The following is an 18,935-nucleotide window of genomic DNA, read 5'->3' as shown; positions in this document are numbered from 1 at the left end:
TAGGTGGTACACAAGCTCAGGCTTGAAGAGAAAAACAGGAGACTCCTTTGATCATGAGACAGGAGGAGGACTTTTCATAGAATTTGGCTATCATGATAAAACTGTAGTAATTTGTTTAGCAATATCCAGGACTCATGGAAAATACACTTTCATATTTAGGGTAGCTGGCTACATTTTATTTAGTTTCTGTTGATGGAGAATTAGATAATTCTTTCCATGTTTGACTTCCCTAGAATTCTGGGCTTCCGTATTTAACTGGATTTAATACCTTTCTCTGTGGATTTGTTCCCACCATCAGGGTGGCTGTTTGGTGCCAAGGCTCTGAAAAACAATACAGAATATTCTTGATAAGTTTGAACATTGCAGTTCAAAGATGACTCTCCTACAGGAGAAATACTACTCCAGAGTCATTGCCCTGAAAATGTCTGAGAGAGGGAGAAGCTCGGCTGGTCGAGACCTGTCCTAAGGGGCTCATGTCCCGCACCCCATCCCCCATCGTCCTCTCTGTGCCTGTAGTTCCAACAAGAAATCCAGCAACATCAGAACGAAGCTTTACGGGAGACTCGGAAGAAGGAAAAACTAGAGAAAGAGCTCAAGCAGATGCAGACGGACATGGACACCAGGCAGACAGAAACCAAGGCCCTGCAGCAGTACGTGCAGAAGAGCAAGGAGGAGCTTCAGAAGCTGGCGCAGCAGCTGAAGGAGCAGAAGGTGGGCTGGGCAGGGCTGCGCCGCGGGGCCTGGCCGAACAAGAGTGGGGAGTTTAGAGTGTTCTCTGGAAAGCAGCAAACTCCCTTCACCGCAGATGTTGGTGGATGTTGGTAACACAGCGCGTAGCACTGTACTGTGTTTGGTCTTTGAATGGCTCTTACGGGTAGATATGCTCTATCCCCCCCCATCCCCCTCCTGCCGTGCTCCAACAGGTTAATCTCTTTTTATCCTTTTATTGATGTGTAACCTACACATAGAAAAGTGTGTAAGTCACAAGTATACAGCTTGATGAATTTTCTCCCCTTGAACACGTCTTGGTTACCTGCACCCAGACTGAGAAATAGCACCCCGGGAGCCTCCTCGTGCCCCTTCCCAGTCACTCTCTCCCCCAAAGGTCAGCGCTCTTCTGAATTCTAAGCAGAGGTTAGTTTTGCCTGCTTTTGTACTTTACAGAAATTAAATTATACAGGATGTACTCTTTTGTGTCTAACATCTTTCTCCTAACATCCTGTTTTTGAGATTCACTTACGTTGTTGCCACATAGTTATAGAACCACAGTATCCAATATGGTAGCCACTAGCCACATACAGCTATTTACATTTAAATTATTTGAAATTAAATAAAATTAAAAATTCAGTCCCTCAGTTGCACCAGCACCATTTCAGGTGCTCCATAGCCACATGGGGCTAGTAGATACCGTATTGGACAGTGCACATAGAGAACATTTAGTTCATTGCAGAAAGTTCTATTGGACAGAGCTCAGAAGACCATTCACTCTTATTGCTCTAAGCATTCCAGCCTGTGAATATAACATGATTTATTTTTAACAGGTTTAATTTTAAGTTTCAAGTTTGGGAAACCCACACAGTCTTTATGCGTTTTAAATATGGTAATTTTTTTAAACATTTCCTCTGTAATAACAGTTGAAGGTAACACAAATGCTAGTCTGTTCTAATTTCTTAAAGAAGAACCATTTCATCTAATTGAAAAAAGTCATTTCTTGAAAATATGTTCTCTTAGGAAGTTTCCAAAGTATTTTTAAGCCATACATCATTTTTCTACTTAAAAAATTAGATAGTAGAACGCATTTATTTGTCAGTTGCTTTATTAATTTTATATAAAGCCAGACATCAAATAGATAATATGCAGTGTGCAACATCCATGAAAAAAACATGTGTCTTCCTTTGAGCATGAAATTTGAGAGGCTTTATCACGTTAAAACTATAGTACTTTGCTTAGCAACATCCAGGACCCATGGAAAATTTTATTTAGTCCCTATTGATGGGAAGTTGGATTGATTCTTTCTGTGTTTAACTTTTGCTTGAGGGGAAGTTATATATTGGAGTAAGTGTCTTCTAAGCCATCTTCTCTCTTTTTTTTGATATCCCTCCATCTCCCTGATATTTTCCCAATAGAAATGACTTCCCAAAATATAATCCTCTGTTTTTATAAAACCTTGTCTTCTCTGAATAGTCAAGGTAGGGAAGGGGAAAATCCAACTGACACTGAAGTCAGGGAGGTAGAAATCATTCCACTACTACTCCACGGTTTTGACTTAAGTTGGATGAAGGGAAATTGTTTTGTGTTGGTGTTAGTGAATGGTTCTGTTCACGAAAATGTTGTAGGCATGCTAATGCAGGATTTGCTTCTGAAGATGTAGCTTCTGAGCCCCACAGCCGATAAAGCTCGTTTGAATTTCTAGCTCATTTGCAATGATTATAGCAATTGTTGTGTATGCGAAGCCTGCCAAATGGCAAACAGGCATTAAAATATTTATCCACCACCTGTGAACAAGACTTCCCAAGGTGCCCAGAAAAAAAAATTATGCTCTCTGTGTTATTCATTAGAAGGCATCATTTCCCTCAGCCATTTAACATTCATCATATTTGAGTGCCTTCATGCTTTCACTGGTGAGAAGGAACAATTTCTGCGAAGACAAAAAAAGTGTGGTTGCCGTGCTTGTCCCAGGAGGTCTGCGTGGCCTCCTGCATGGAGGTGCAGCTACTGTAATCAGATTCAAAAGCGTTAACCAGCTCGTTCTGCATCTTTCAGATACTGAATGAGAGAGCTGCAAAGGAGCTGGAGCAGTTTCAGATGAGAAATGCTAAACTTCAGCAAGAGAACGAACAACATAGTTTGATTTGTGAGCAGCTATCCCAGGAAAACCAGCAGAAGGCGTTGGAGCTCAAAGTAAACACCAAGTGACATATCTGTTCCCTAGCATGCCCTCCTTCATTCCCTATTAATATAAGTTGGCTGATGCTATTGGAGCCTTTGGTTGGATAACCTGTATTAGCCTTGGTCCTTCAGAGGCAGGTGTAAACCTACAGTGATTGCTTTATGCCCGGAAGCAGTTTGATAACTTCCATTCTTATAACATTGCCAAGCTGATTATTAATCATATGACTATGCAAATACTTTCCAAAGTGAGCTCAGATGTTCACCTCTGTAATTGAGCCTTGCAAGTAACCAGTTGCCCAGAGCTAGAAATCATTTACACATGTGAGTGGCAAAGAAGTGAGATTGTATTTCGCTACTTGTATGGAATGGGAGGGGTGGGGGATGGTCAGGTACTATTTGATGTCTACTCTTAGGACTGCAGAATCATGATTTTCACTTCTGTCCAATGTAAATTTCAAGATATGTCTCCAATTCTCCCTGCCCTGATTGAAGAGTGCTTGCAAATTAAGTTTGGATAACCGTTTTATACTTGGATACATATTGTCTGCCTACATGCTTAGCAGAGCGGCTTTATGTTTATCACCAATTCTGAAAAATCCACAAGCCCTACTCTAGTTATGTTAGAATACTGGGCATAAAATGAGTGACTAATCAGGAAAATACATTGATTCGAGTAGTAAATCTTAACAGTTTTTGCATCACAACACCTTTTGAGAATCTGATGAAAGCATGTGTGTGCGTGCACATACACACGCACGCACACTTATTTGCACATCTTGTGTCTTGTTTTGCATGCAGTCTTAGAGGTTTACAGGATTTTTCTGAAGTCTAACCATGGGGTCTGGATTAATTTTTCTAACCATGGGGCCTGGATTAATAACTACTGAATTAGAACATCTTATTGTTTTAATTGAAAGGGGCCTTAGATGAACTAATTTGGACCCGGTAGGATCTGAGGCTGAGGAACATTTAAGCACCCCAGAAATGTTTGACTCAAAACCATTGTTTATGAGAATGCTCCAAGTTAAAGCAGAAATGAAACGACTCCTGAAGGCAAAATAATGTATTAGCCCCGAAGGTGAAATTAAAGGAAAAATACTTATGCCAATAATTCTCTCCTTTGATGACATGCATGGGGCACCTTGAAAGATGGAATATTTTTGTTATCAGATCCTAAACCTATGGGATTCTGCTTCTAGCAGTGATCTGAGGATAACGTGCCCAGCTAAGTGCAGCCTCTTCATTGTCAAGAACTGGGAATAATTGCTACTCTTTATTTGCAGAAGAATCACTAGTTGCTTTCCCAGTCATTTCTAAGAATGGCACATTTTTTAAAAATGAATTTTTAAAAAATTCATAAAACTTGAAATCCATAGACAAAAATCTGGTGCTTTACTTTGCTGGAATTGCTGTTTTGATACCTTTTGACATCGTGTAGACTTGCTTATTAATGCTACCCTGTCCACCTGTCCATATATACAGTCATTGACTAACATACTCTGAGGAAAGAGGGCCCCTTTTCTAACGTATGTAATTGCACTACAGTGGCCGGCCCCTTTCCTAACATACGTAATTGCACTACAGTGGACATGTGGATCCAAAAGACTCAATATTTTATAGCATGTTAATAACCTCCAAGAGATCACTTTGTGAGTCTATGAAATTTGCTAATCAGTACAGCATTTGTACACAAATTTCACACATTTATGATACAACTCAGCATTCTTATCTTGCTTGATTCAACAATTCCATGGTATCTTGAGGTATCAGGTTTAATCAGTCTTTTCATTGTTTTTAGCTCATGTAGCCATATATTTTATTATGGCTTATATAGACTTTTTCAATTTCTCTCAAAAACCAAACAGTGTGTGTTTTGATTTAATCCCACAGAACAACTTTACACTGACATAGGAACAATGTCCTTTTATTGGTTCTGAGTTTACCATCATCCAGTCACCGGCTCTTTATTGACTGAGTGTCCCTGGTTAATCCTCTCTCACTAATCATAGGCCAAAGAGGAAGAAGTCCATCAGATGCGCCTTGACATTGGGAAGCTCAACAAAATCAGAGAACAAATCCATAAGAAATTGCACCAGGTTGAAGGTCAAAAGGGAGAAGTGGAACAGCACAAGGAAACCCTGAAAAATCAGATCTTGGGATTAGAGAGAGGTAAACCAAGAATCATTTTGTGCTTTGTTTTATTAGTTTATGAGCGTTTCATTGGTAACTAATGTCATTTGGCAACTCCATGCATGCAAACACAAACCATGCCAAATGAATTCAGTAAAACAACATTCAAACTGGTAAGTAGATAATATGGAAGAGACATCGTTTTGAATACCTTGAACTTTCTTACCTTAAAAAACTCTTCGGGCTTCCCTGGTGGCGCAGTGGTTGAGAATCTGCCTGCCAATGCAGGGGATACGGGTTCGAGCCCTGGTCTGGGAAGATCCCATGTGCCGCGGAGCGACTAGGCCCGTGAGCCACAATTGCTGAGCCTGCGCGTCTGGAGCCTGTGCTCCGCAACAAGAGAGGCCGTGATAGTGAGAGGCCCGTGCACCGTGATGAAGAGTGGATCCCGCTTGCCGCAATTAGAGAGAGCCCTCGCACAGAAACGAAGACCCAACACAGCCATAAATAAATAAATAAATAAATAAAATTAAAAAAAAAAAAAAAACTCTTCAACAGGTTATACTGAGCCCAAAGTATTTTTCAGTATTTGTCAATGGAGTAAACAGCATCTATACTCTTAGGTCTGGGTTCTACATGTCTTTTCCTTCAGTCTTCTTTTTTCACAGAAGATGCGGGATAAATTCAAATGAATATTCCGCATGAGCGGTATTTGAGACAATAGTATACCCAGAATCAGTGAGACAAAAATTCATGGCTTCTAACTCCTTTCCTTTGTTAGTACTTTACCATATGGCAAACGCTTGTTTTAGCCAACTATCACATTGACCTGTGGAGGGAAAATTTAAGTGCCACAGGAGGCCGTGTAGTACAGAAACATCATTAAGGATACAAACTCTGGAGTCAGATCTACCTGGGTTCAGATCCCACCTCTATCACATTTAGCTGTTGGGGATGAAATGGCTAATATATAGAGAGCCCTTGGGACAGTGCCTAGCATACAGTAAGTGCGTACTAAATGTCATCTATTGGGACTTCCCTGGCGGTCCAGTGGTTAGGACTCTGTGCGTCCACTGCAGGGGGTGCGGGTTTGATCCCTGGTCGGGGATGCATGCCGTGCAGTGAGGCCAAAATAAAAAAAAAAAGTCATCTATTGTTATCCAGATATACTACCACTTATAAAAGTAATAAGAGGATACTATCTCATTCTGAAAAAGAATATAATTAAAAATAGGATATGCTAGTTAAACATGGTGTGGTAGAAACAGCTCAGAGACTTGGAGACAGAGGATCAGGGTTTGAATTCTGACTGCACCAGAAAATGTGAGGCAGGAACACCTCATTGACCTCAGCTGTAAATTACTGACTGAGATAACATACATAGAAGCATAAAAATGTACATTGCCTCCCTAAAAGTTATGTAAAATCTAAATCTCTAGATAAGATTATTAGAAATATTTGTCACGTCTTTGAGAAGTGCAGATATTTTTCCTCCTAAGACATCGGAAATAATCTTTTACTGAGGCACAGTTGCAGCTGATATTGATAATTTCTCCATTTATTTATTCATTCAATAAATTGAGTACACACTATGTGCAGGCATTATGCTGGGCATTGGGTGCATGGAGGTTCCTGCCCTCAGGATGCTTACAGTCTAGCATGAGTTTACAATCTAATGTCTTCAATGACAGATATGAAAAAAAAAATAGAACTAGTAGAGCATGTTTTGTAACTGGCTTAGTGAATTTCCGAAAACTCTCCATATTAAAATTTCTGTATTTTTGCTGGCGATAGTTCTAAGCTTTGAAAAAAAATTTTATCCATTAAGTATTGAACCCAATCCTTCATCCTTAAATCATGTTCACAAAAGTCATCGTGCTTTCTCTTCTGGTTATTTTATAGATATCGTTAACATCATTATTTCTTCTTAGGGAGCACTTCCTTTTGATGTGCCCTATCAAAGAGTGGCATTGGACATAATGGTTAGGAGCATGATTTCCTACCACATATGTTATGATGTCCTACCACAAAATCCAAGAAATGAACTGAAAAATTGCCAGAACTAACAAGAGTTCAACAGGGTGGCAGGTTATAAAATAAATATATAGATATCAATAGCTTTCTTTCCTACAAAGAACCAGTTACAATATATGATGGAAAATCCCCCTTTCACAATAGCAACTAAAGTAATAAAATATCTATGAATAAAGTTACCAAGATATCTGTAAGACCTATATATATAAAACACTACAGGATTCTTTTGAGGGGTATAAAAGAAGACTTGAAAAATGGACAGATACACCAAGTTCTCGATGAGAAAACTTGATATGATAAAGATATAAATCTGTCCAAATTAATCTACACGTTTAATATTTCCAATAAAAATTTCAGTGAGTTATGTTGCTTGGGACTTGAAAACTGATTCTAAGTTTCCTCCAGAAGAATAAACATGTGACAATAGCTATAGAATTCTGGAAAAGAAGAGTGAGAAGGGAGCATTTGCCTTACCAGGTGTTTAAATGTATTATAACACTTCAGTAATCAAATAGTTTAGTGAAAATGCCTGAATAAACAGATCAATGGAGATCAGAAAGGCCGCAAAAAGACCCACAATTATCATCTAAGATAAAGGTGTCATTTCATACCAGTGTGCAGTATGGATTATTAAGAAAATGGTAGTATGACAACTATTTTTTGGGAAAAAAGTTAAGGTCAAATGTAGGAACAATAAAGCCAAGATGCAGAGATTTAATGAAATTAAAGGTAATTTTTTTTTTAGCAGCCAAAGACTCTATATATGAAGGCAAATTGACTAAAATATTGCCAAAGAGTTAGTATCCTTATTATATATAAGGAGCTCTTACAAATTCACAGAAAGGTAAACAATTCATGAGAAAAATGAGCAAAGGACCAGTGTGGGCAATTTGAAAAACAGAAAAACAAATAAATGATCATTAAACAGGAAAAGTAGTCGCCTTCACTACTAATCAAAGAAATGTAAATTAAATATGGACATACTGGTTTAGAAAAATCTATCAGGTTGTCGAAGATCAAAGAGAATGATAATAACAGTGGTGGTTTGGGTGTGGATTTAAACTGCTTTTAATTTTTGGAGAGAATTCGGCAGTAGGGGAGAAATGTCTTTAAAAAGAAAATCACTTTTGATCCAGGACTTCCTCTCCTAGAGGAACAAATGAACAGGAACTTTCATAGGATTATTGTTTATAATTGCAAAAAAATTTTAAAAAAAGAAGCAACTTAAATGTTAAGATGGGGATTGGCTAAATAAATTATACATTTTTATACAGTGAAATATGAAGTCATTAGAAATTCTGACGTAGATACACATTTATAATATAGAGAGGTATTTATTTTATGTTTGTTAATTATAAAACAAGTTATAAAACTGTATGTGTGGTATGATTCCCTCTTGGTGTATGTGGTGTATAAATATTCATATTTATATACACATGTATATTTGCATAGGAAAAAGTCAAAAAAGAGACACATCAAAATCCTAAGTAGATTCTGATTTAGAAAATTTTCCCTTCTATTTTTATTTCCAATTTCTTCCTGTATTTCTAATTACTTGTATAATAAAAAAGATTTAAAAAGAGCAAGGACTTTTTGAAGTCAGAGAGACCAAACTTCCAATCTCAGCCCTGTCACCTCTTGGCTGTGGACCCTTGGCATATGGGCCTTTAAGTCTCAGGGACAGGAAGACCTACCTCACTGAGTTATAATGAAGATCATGTAACACTCAACGAAAAGTAGTTTTATAGCTACAGATAAATATATAAAGCAGTTTTTATGTCACTTTGGCTTTGGCAGATTCTTTCTTAGGTTTTCTTTATATTTATTATTGTTTTTCTCCCTGGTGATTTAGAGGTGGAGGCTTCAAAGAAACAAGCAGAACTTGATAAGAAAGCAATGGATGAGCTTCTGAGAGAAAGGGACCTATTGAATAAGGTGAGTTTGTTACAGTAACACGGGTAAATAAATGTCTTTCTTTAGTGCTATAATATCTGCCTATAACTGGTTGCAGGGGAGAGAAAACTCTGAGGCAAACAAAAGTAGATTAGAATTAATAATAGTGCTCAATTTTCCTCTAAGCAGTTATCCATGTTCCACCATTCACTGGCTGTGAATTGAAACTGCATTATCACCTGTGAGCACAAAGGGACTTTGGAGAATTATCATATAAACCAGCAGGGGATTTCAGGGTGTCTTGTGGTTTCTGTTTTTATTGCTGGTGTGTTATTTGGCATCTTAGCAGTTGATCAAAATTTCTGATTTTAATAAATTTATTGATTGATTTTTGGCTGCGTTGGTCTTTGTTGCTGCACGTGCGTGGGCTTTCTCTGATTGTGACGAGTGGGGGGCTGCTCTTGGTTGCGGTGCACGGGCTTCTTATCGTGGTGGCTTCTCTTTTTGCAGAGCATGGGCTCTAGGAGCGTGGGCTTCAGTAGTTGTGGCACGTGGGCTCAGTAGTTGTGGCTCGCGGGCTCTACAGCACAGGCTCAGTAGTTGTGGCGCATAGGCTTAGTTGCTCCGTGGCATGTGGGATCTTCCCAGACCAGGGCTCGAACCTGTGTCCCCTGCATTGGCAGGCGGATTCTTAACCACTGTGCCACCAGGGAAGTCCAAAATTTCTGATTTCAATATCTATAATCTGCAACTTGTACTAATCCAGAAAATACAAGTGAGTGCTAATAAAATTTAACTTTTAGGTGTTTGAAGGATGGCTGGTTGGCCATATAAAGAGTCTCTAACCTTTCCTCCATCTTTTCAGGAGTGTTGTAGGTTTTGGTTTCTGTTTTTGGCCCTTATTTCTCCTGGTCTTTGAGCTCAATATGGTCCAAAGCTGAGGGAGGGGTTGGGGGAGCTTGAGGCCTAGAAATCCTCTATTCAAGGCAGACCACCCCCCCTTTCCCCTCCTTGCCCCTTCCAGAGGATTCCTTTGATTGACAGTCACTCTTAGGAGATTAACTACTTTCAAGGATTTAGGGTAAACATTCCTGCTCAAGGATTTCCTCCAGGGAGGAAAAAGCTATGGACCAGGTGTAGAGTGGGGAGGCTGCTTCCGGAGCAGACAGCCTGATGGCTTCTGGCCAAGATAGCTTCATCTCATCAAAGTAGATACAGCCTATATTTGTTCATTCCGAATTTTTATTATTTCTTTAAGTTTCCCAGAATTGAATAAATGTTAACAAAGTATTGAATAGATTACCCTGTAGCTTAAAGTAGACTATTTGGGGAATCTCAGGACATAGTATAAGATTAGATATCTTTACATGCTGAGCACTCCTTAAGAAAGTCATTAATTTTTTTTGCATAATCCTAGTAACTGTTTCTTCATTCTATAAATTTATATATGTAAATAATGTTGGATTTAGATTTTTTAATTTATTTGTAACACATACAATATTTAATCCATTTATATTTTATATATTCTGATAAACAACCTATAGGTTTTCTGCCACAACAGGACACCTAACACATTAATTTTATACTTATTTTGTTTGATCTGACTACATCAACTCCCTCTTTAGGGCAGGGTACATTTTTAACTTTTTTTTTTCCTGGGCCATTGCATCCTTAATGCCTGGCACAGTGCCTGCCCCTCTGGCAGGTATGCAGTCAACCTTTACTGATAATACATTCTTTCCCCACTGACTTGAAATGCCACCTTCATTGAGTGAGTGAGTGACATAGTTTTGACAGGCGGCAATGTTAATAATATTTGGTTCTTTCAGTGTCATGTTGAAGTGGCTTTATCTTTCATAGAGCAAATGTTTAATTCAATACTTGAAAGTAAAGTTGACCTTTTCCATTTTCTACATTGTCATCCGACCAAGGTTTAATGTTCATTTTTTTTTAACCTGTTTATGCCAGTGGTTTTCAGACCTGGCTGAAGTTCTGTATTGGTTAGAGATTTGTGAAGGAATTATGAGGCACCTCATGGAACCCAAGGATACAGCTGGGCCTCAAGAACAGATAGGAACCTGGCCTAACACTCTTGGGGTGCACAGAAAGCTCTCTCCCTCCACCACTAGACTTCCAGCTGAGTTTTTGCTTCATTCCTTTTAGTGAAGATCGTCTCTCTCTGTTTCCCTGTCCATATGGCAGAAAAAAGCTATCACCAGCAGCTCCCAAGTTTACATCTTTTACTGAGTTATAAAAATCTGGAGGCCCTATTTCAAAAGTCACTGGGTCCATTCAGCTGTGGCTAGAAAAGCAGACAAGCTCTGCTCCATCATGAGCATGGCTGCCAGAGTTGCACTCTATTAACTCTGTGTTCCAGAGGAGCAACCTGGCTCCTTGGGCAGCCAACCCAAGGCATTTCCATTATAGCATCTGAAACCACCAGGGCAGCTTTTTAAAAAAATTTAGGTGCATAACAGCTCCACTGAATCAGAATCTCTGGAATTGGGACATCTGTGTTTTTTAAAAAAACAGGTTAATTCTTTTTTACTGTTGTAAAATACATACAAAACAAAATTTGCCATTAGTGACATTTAGTACATTCACAATGTTGTGCAAACATCATGAGTCTAGTTCCACAACATTGCCATCACCCCAAAAGGAAACCCTGTACCTGTGAGGTGGTCACTCCCCACTTTCCCCTCCTCCCACCCTTGGAAATTATGAATCTGCTTTCTGTTTCTGTGGATTTGACCATTCTGGATATTTATATAACTGGAATCATACAATATGTGACTTTTTATGTCTGGCATCTTTCACTCAGAATAATGTTTTCAAGCTTCAACCATGTTGTATCGTGTACTTCATTCCTTTTTTTTTTTTTTAATTTTTGTTTATTTATTTTTGGCTGCATTGGGTCTTTGTTGCTGTGCACGGGCTTTCTCTAGTTGCAGTGAGCAGGGGCTACTCTTCATTGCGGTGCGCGGGCTTCTCATCGTGGTGGCTTCTCTTGTTGCAGAGCATGGGCTCTAGGAGCGTGGGCTTCAGTAGTTGTGGCATGTGGGCTCAGTAGTTGTGGCTCGCGGGCTCTAGAGCGCAGGCTCATTAGTTGTGGCGCATGGGCTTAGTTGCTCCGCGGCATGTGGGATCTTCCCAGACCAGGGCTCGAACCCTGGTCCCCTGCATTGGCAGGCGGATTCTTAACCACTGTGCCACCAGGGAAGCCCTTCATTCCTTTTTATGGTTGAATAGTATTCCACTGTGTGGATATAGCACATGTTGTTTATTTAGTCATCAGTTGATGGACATTTGGGTTATTTTCCCCTTTTGGCTTTTGTGAATAGTGCTACTATGAACATTCACGTACAAGTTTTTGTTTGAACACCTGTTTTCTATTCTTTTGAGTGATATTGTTGGAGCATATGTTAATTCTGGGTATCTGTATTTTTAATAAGTTGGTTTTATTTTATTTTGTAGTCAAAGCCTGTGTTACATGATTAGGTTCAGCTGTTCTGACTTCACAAGAAAAAGGCAAGAGCTGGAACAGAGGTTGGCTTTGGGGTCAGCTAGCTCTGGATTCAAATCCTAACTCCACTGTTGTATGAACTTGTAGGCAAGTAGCTTAACTTCTCATTCTCAGTTTCCTACCCCTAATATGGGAGCGATATAGTGCCCACTTCCTGGGGATGTTGTCTCTTAGTGCATTTATATGTATGTCTATAGTGCTCTGTGCAAAATTAACATAACAAGCTCTAAATAAGCTGTAAATAATATGATTATTTTTATTCATCTCCCAAACAATGCATCTAATTATTTTAGGATTAAGACAGGGAGTAAATTTAACCAAAAATCTCCAAACATTTTGAGTAATGGGGCTGCTGTGTTGTCCTTGTTTTTAGAATATGCTTAAGGCGGTCAGTGCAACCCAGAAACAGATAGACCTGGTAAAGCTCCATGAACAAGCCAAGAGAAACCTGGAGGAAGAAATCCAGAACTACAAAGAAGAGGCTCAGAAGCAGAGAAAGATTATCTTTCAACTGGAAAAGGAGCGAGATCGGTACATCAATGAAGCCAGTGACCTTACCCAAAAGGTAAGCAACTCCTCCATGGTGTGGGTCGAGCACCGGCACATTCTTTCTGATTGTCACATTTCTGATTGCCACACACTGTTGCAAAGATGAATTATTCAGATTTCAGCTTGTGGTTCACATGCAGATTTAAGATAGTGAGAAATAAGCTTTGCTAGGAAATCAACTACTTCCCATTTAGAGTAAATAAATGCTGAGCAGATATTTGCAGAATGTAAATTTAGAGGAGCACAAATGCATATGATCAGTCCAGCCCTGGCAGGGCATATCTTCCTTGTAAAAGAACCCCAGGGATCCTCGTATCCCTGATTGGGAGCCACTGTAAAACAGCATATTTCTCTTGCGACTTGATCATTTAAGAACCTCCACTGATTGGTTTACTGACTCTGAGAGGACTAGCTGTCAGTTCAGGCACTCGTATTCTCTATCTTGGCTAGCCTTGTTAGCCTCTGTATCAGTCAGATTAAGTTGTAACAAATAACCCTCAAGTCTCAGTGGTTTATAGCAACAGAGATCTATGTTTTACTCACATTATTGGTCTTTGAGAGTCAGCTGTAGGCCTGCTTCACGTCCTGTTTATTTCAGACTGACTCTGTTGGGATGTGCTGGCCTCTTACAGAGGGAAAACAGTGTAATAGTGGACCTTTGATATGCTCTCAGAACTTCTGCTGGCAAGGGAAGGGTACAGGGTCTGTCCGCTCATATTTCATTGATCAAAGCAAGTTACATGATCAAGCCTGATATCCCCAGGCAGGAGTGTGATCCTACTAAGGGAGGGGCCCTACCTGGTGAGACAGCCAGTATGTCTGAACATATAATCTGTTGCAGCCTCCTACTTCTCCTTCCCAAGAGTCAGTCTTTCTCCACTGCTGGCTGCCGTCAAGTTGTTAAAAATTCCAACCTGGTCTTATTATTACCCCCAGCCTGACAAACCTCTGTCATCTCTCAGCAGCGTGGGGCCGTGCTTCCTAGCATTCTCTGCATCACAGCATCGTAGAAAATTCGATATCTACAGTACGTGGGAATGAGAGAGATGAGAATGTGCAGGGCTGGAGGGGACTAACCCAGGGATGCTAGCTGCCCAGGTCCCACCTGGCCATCCTATGGGTGATACATACCTGTATTTTGGTACATACCTGTAAGCCACGCGAGACACAGTATTTTGGTACATACCTGTAACCCATGCAAGACACAGCCATTGGTATATTCTGACTTGTGCAACAGAGTCTAAGCTCTTCGTTCTCCCTGGAAAGCCCTTTCTTCCCTTCTCTGCATAGAAAGCTCTTATTCAATACCCAGCTCAAATGCTCATCTCTGGGGTCAAGCCTGTTTTGACTCCCTAGGCAGAACTAGTCACTTCCTACTTTATTGGTTTGTTGGTGTCTCTGGAATGGCACTTATCATCTTCTAGTGTAATTATTTGTACCTTTGTCTTCCCTACTTTATAGTGAGTTCTTGGGAGCAAGGACTTTATCTCATTCTTTTTTTCACTTCCAGCATGCTGGTAAATAGTAGGCGCTGAAAAAGTGTTGAACAAATAGATAGATGATGAGTGATAAAAAGAATACTGCCACTGATTTTAACATAGGATTGTATATTTCTCTCTGTTTCATTGTAAAGGAGAGATACTGGTAACAAGTTTTGCTGGTAACTGTTTTTCACAGTTTCTGATGTTTAACTGCACAAGGTTACATAATGTCTTACCTAAATAATTTAAGCACGAGTTCTTAAAATGTTCTTTATCAACTATAATTTTTCTCTTACTTAACCCCTGACAGCATATATCAGTTGCTACAGCAACTTGTGTCACCTCTGGACTTCTTATTAAAAACATATATGTCTTTTTAACACCTTCGCATATTTCTTTCTTTCTTTACTGTCACACACACACACACACACACACACACACAGACACACACACACACACCTCATTCCCAGAAACAGAAAGTTCCCTTTCGTGCATTCTGTTTATAGGGAGTTGAGGAATAATACCAGGGGTGGGGAAGATGTCATGAAACTGATATTTTGATCTACTTCTAAAGTGAGTTGTTCCAAGTTTATCCTTTTGACCCAGCAATTTCTTTTGTAAAAACTGAATATATGAAAAAACAATAATGCAAAGATTTTTATAAAAGAATATTCTTCAAAATAAATTGTGCAAATTTGCTATGTACCATTAAAACCATGTTTTTGAAAAATATTTTTTAAATGGGGAACATGGTCACAGTATGAATCTGATAAAAACAAAATGCAAAATTATTAATATGGTTTGACCTAACTTTTATCTGTGTGCAGAGGAAAAGGCTTGGGGGCATATATCATGGCGTGGTGGTGAGGATTAAATGAGGTAATATCTATAAGGCATTTAGAATGATCTCTGGCAGATAGTAAATGCTATGAAACATCTCATAAATAAGCAAGTAAATAAATAAATATATTCGTTGATGAACAGCCCAGAATTTTTGTTCAAAGTGGCATTTGAATGTAGCTATTTTCAACTTCCTGTTAAATGTCAATAAGGTGCAGACATAGATGAAAAGTTTTAACAGTCTCAAACACTAAGGCTGACATAAAGCCTGATGCTAAAATAGAAGAAAAGAGACTGGCTGAGAATTTTAAAGCCAATAGAGGTGAATTGAGGAAAATCTACCTGGACCTCAACTCACAGTCCCTTGAATTTGCTTCCAATTGGGAAGGGGAGGGGTGGTGGTGAGCAGGAAATGGGGGGAGATAGGAGAGGATGAGAGAGGAGAGCAGACAACACCAACAGCGAGGCAGTAGGCTGGGCTCTTCTGGAAGAGATGACCAGTTCTCAGGGCAGGAATGACCAAGGAATTGCTAAGAATGGGATGTCCGAAGGTTGATTTTAAGTTCTTTACTGTGCTCTGTACCTGAAACCTTTGGTGACGGTCTGCTACATCAACCCAGTGGCTGGATTGTGCTTTGTGGGGTCAGGGATGGGGTGGTGAGGGATGTGAGGTAACACATCCCAGAAAAGGAACAGTATGTGCCAGAGAAAAGTGCCAATTGAGAATCCGGAATCCTATGGAAACAGGAAATCAAAGCCACAGTGAACAGGAGAAATATAATTCCTCTAAGAATTCTTGGAGATACTAGGTGGGATGTTGGTCTTCCTAGCACACAGAATGAAGATTCTAGATGTTCTGTTGTGGTTAAGAACCGAGTGACCCTGACAGGACAGAGAACTATCATCTGGGTTATAAGTCCAAGATGGCATTACCTCTATGATAAAGCAGAGATGAAACAGAAAGGAAGTGATGGATAAAATAAGGAACAGTTGTAAAGAGACTAAAATACACACAAACCCCAAACCAAACAAAAGCAAGTAATGGCAGATTTAAAATCTACCTTGAAGTTAGTAAAGAACAGAACTGATGTGGAAAATAGAGTCAGTGAAGTGGAGTGCAAACTTGAGTAGTTCTCTTAGAATGCAGGTGGAAAGAAAAGAAAAAATGATCAAAGAGAAGATAAGAGATAAGCAGGACAGGGAATGTAAACCAATCTACAGACTGTTGGTCTCTGATGGAGGAACTGAGCCCCAAGGCAAAGATGTAACGGAACAGATTTTCTGGAAATGAAGAAAGAACGGTACACGCGGCTTGAGCATGTGTCTGGCAAAATCAGTGACAGGAGAATCTTACAGAGACTTGCTCTGGGAGAAAGTTGTGTGTGTATTGTTTCACCCACAGTGATGCAGAAAAGTACTCTCTGAGAATTAGGCAAGAAGAAAAAGCAGAAGCCTACTTGCCTTTTTCTTTTTTTTTTTTTTTAAAAGGAAGAAGTGGAAGGTAACACACCACCATGTGAATACTACTTATCTCTGGGTGGTAGGGATACAGATTGTTTTAATTTCCCTCTTTTGTGCTTTTTGCATTTTTCAAATTTTCTGAAATGAATATGTATTACTTTAGTATCTTGACTAAAAGAAAAAAAAAGAAAAAATATTTAAAACAACTTTGCCTTTCCATCAAGGGCCAATAAAATCCTACGTTTCCCAAGGAGCTTTATTAAAAATGTTTTCTAACCCATCTGTACTTGGCTCCCCTCTCTGGCAGTTGAAGAAATCTGATGTTATTACCGTCTTTGCATTTCTGTGTCTGCCTCATGCTACTTACAAGCTCCTTAAGGGCAGGTCTCCTTCAATTTTGAGCTCTTCTTGTTACTTATTCACTAAATAGGTACTCAAATATATTTTGAAAGCGTGTATGGAAAGCATAATTAGACATCTGAATCAACTAGTCAAAGATTTAATTTTAGGTATCTATATTAAATTCTTCTTCAGTAATCTATTTATCACTATGGGTCTGCCCTCCTTTAAATTCATTTGAAATAGGTTGCCATAATGGACAATGCTATCTAAATTATCCTTGGCAATTTTAGCTGTGAGTGACTTCTGACCTGATGTCCTCTTCCTTCTGGGCTGCAAAAACTGTGTCAACATTCGCTTTCTAGCTCTTTTCATTTAGAGAAATAAAAGTGACATCTAAGATGCTGAAAGCCCTACATTACATTTTATTAATTTAACTGGGCATTTGCAAATGAGAAAGAAGATACTTTTTTTGTGCCAGAATTGGATGGCTCAGAATCCCAAACCCTTTCTTTATGTGTTTGTCTCAGTCAACATGTGCCACAATATCGTTGCATAATAAATAAACACCAAATCTCACTGGCATGCAAAAACAAGCACTTATTTCTCGCTTACACACCTGCAGTTGACTAGCATCAGCTGATGTAGGCTGAGCTTGCCTGGGCTTGGCCTGGGGCTGTGGGTTGGGTCCAGATTTGCTCCACATGTTTCTCATCCTCCAGAATACATGGTATTCTCATGGAGAAAGGAAGGAACGCAAAGGACAGACCCAACCACGCAAGCACATTTCATGATTCTCTACTTGCCAAATGTTCTCTGACACCCCATTGGCTATGGCAAGTCACATGTCCAGGCCCAGCCTCAACAGCAAGGGCAAGAGGTGCTGGGAGCGAATATTCACGGAACCGTAAAACAATCTACTACAATGTTGCAGCGCTTTTTATCTTCATGGTTTTTCCTCTGCTGCACTGTAAATTTTATTATTCAGGTAAATTGAGAGGCACCAGGAATGGCATCAGAAGTTGTGGTCCACCATATTTACTTCTTTTCTAGACTTTTATAAATTCTAGGTAAAATCATTTCCAGTAAATTATTAAATCTGGGGAACATTTTGCACATTATGCATTTGGCTCATTTTAGGACCCCTTCTTTTTCTTCTGGCTATCACCTCCCAGACAGCTTATATGCCAAAAAGCATTTTTCACAATGAATCCCTACCTACAGGTTTCTTAGCTGTCTGTTTATTTGCCTATGACAGTGTCAAACAAAGCTCTTCTAGACAGAGGTTCCAAGAAATGAATAATAATGTGCTTGAAAGGACTTGGAAGTAAGTGAGGATAGCAAAAGTTGATCAAAGAGATATTGTTCACTGAATACGTACTTCATCATAAAATGAAACTTCTGTTTCTTCAATATTAATTTGAAGTTTTTTATACAGAACGTCTTTAATAGGGTAGAACCCTGGAGAGAGCCTTCAAGGGGACATACACAAATTTTAACCTTTTCATGTTATAATAAAAGAAGTGTACTATGGATCACTATTTCCCTGCAGGAGGGCAGAATTTGATCCATAGAAAAAATCAAATTGATTTGTTAAGTGTTAATATTATATAATATCACATAATGTTAACCTATCATGATAATCTATTAACATCTATTAAATGATTAAATTATGATATGCCTGGTACTTCTATGATGGCATAAATATATTTTTTCTCACTTATATCCTCATAATAGCCCTCCGAGGCAGATATTATATCCCTCATTTTGTATCATAACATGTTATTAAAAGC

The 18,935-nt window shown here is 39.1% G+C and overlaps 1 protein-coding gene across 2 annotated transcripts in view; it reads left to right on the top strand.

Annotated features, from left to right (window-relative positions):
- CFAP58 (cilia and flagella associated protein 58) overlaps positions 1-18,935 on the top strand; it is a 108,442-nt gene that overhangs the window by 11,150 nt on the left and 78,357 nt on the right. For both annotated transcript variants that reach the window (XM_059899866.1, XM_059899865.1), the window contains exons 5-9: positions 517-711; positions 2,764-2,901; positions 4,902-5,061; positions 8,909-8,991; positions 12,846-13,037. In XM_059899866.1, the coding sequence (XP_059755849.1) occupies positions 517-711; positions 2,764-2,901; positions 4,902-5,061; positions 8,909-8,991; positions 12,846-13,037 (768 nt within the window). The remainder of the gene's footprint in view (positions 1-516; positions 712-2,763; positions 2,902-4,901; positions 5,062-8,908; positions 8,992-12,845; positions 13,038-18,935) is intronic.

This window comes from Balaenoptera ricei, chromosome 16 (genome assembly GCF_028023285.1).
Source record: "Balaenoptera ricei isolate mBalRic1 chromosome 16, mBalRic1.hap2, whole genome shotgun sequence".
Taxonomy (NCBI): domain Eukaryota; kingdom Metazoa; phylum Chordata; class Mammalia; order Artiodactyla; family Balaenopteridae; genus Balaenoptera; species Balaenoptera ricei.
The sequence above is the reverse complement of the archived record's forward strand: the minus strand, read 5'-3'. Positions and strand labels throughout refer to the sequence as shown.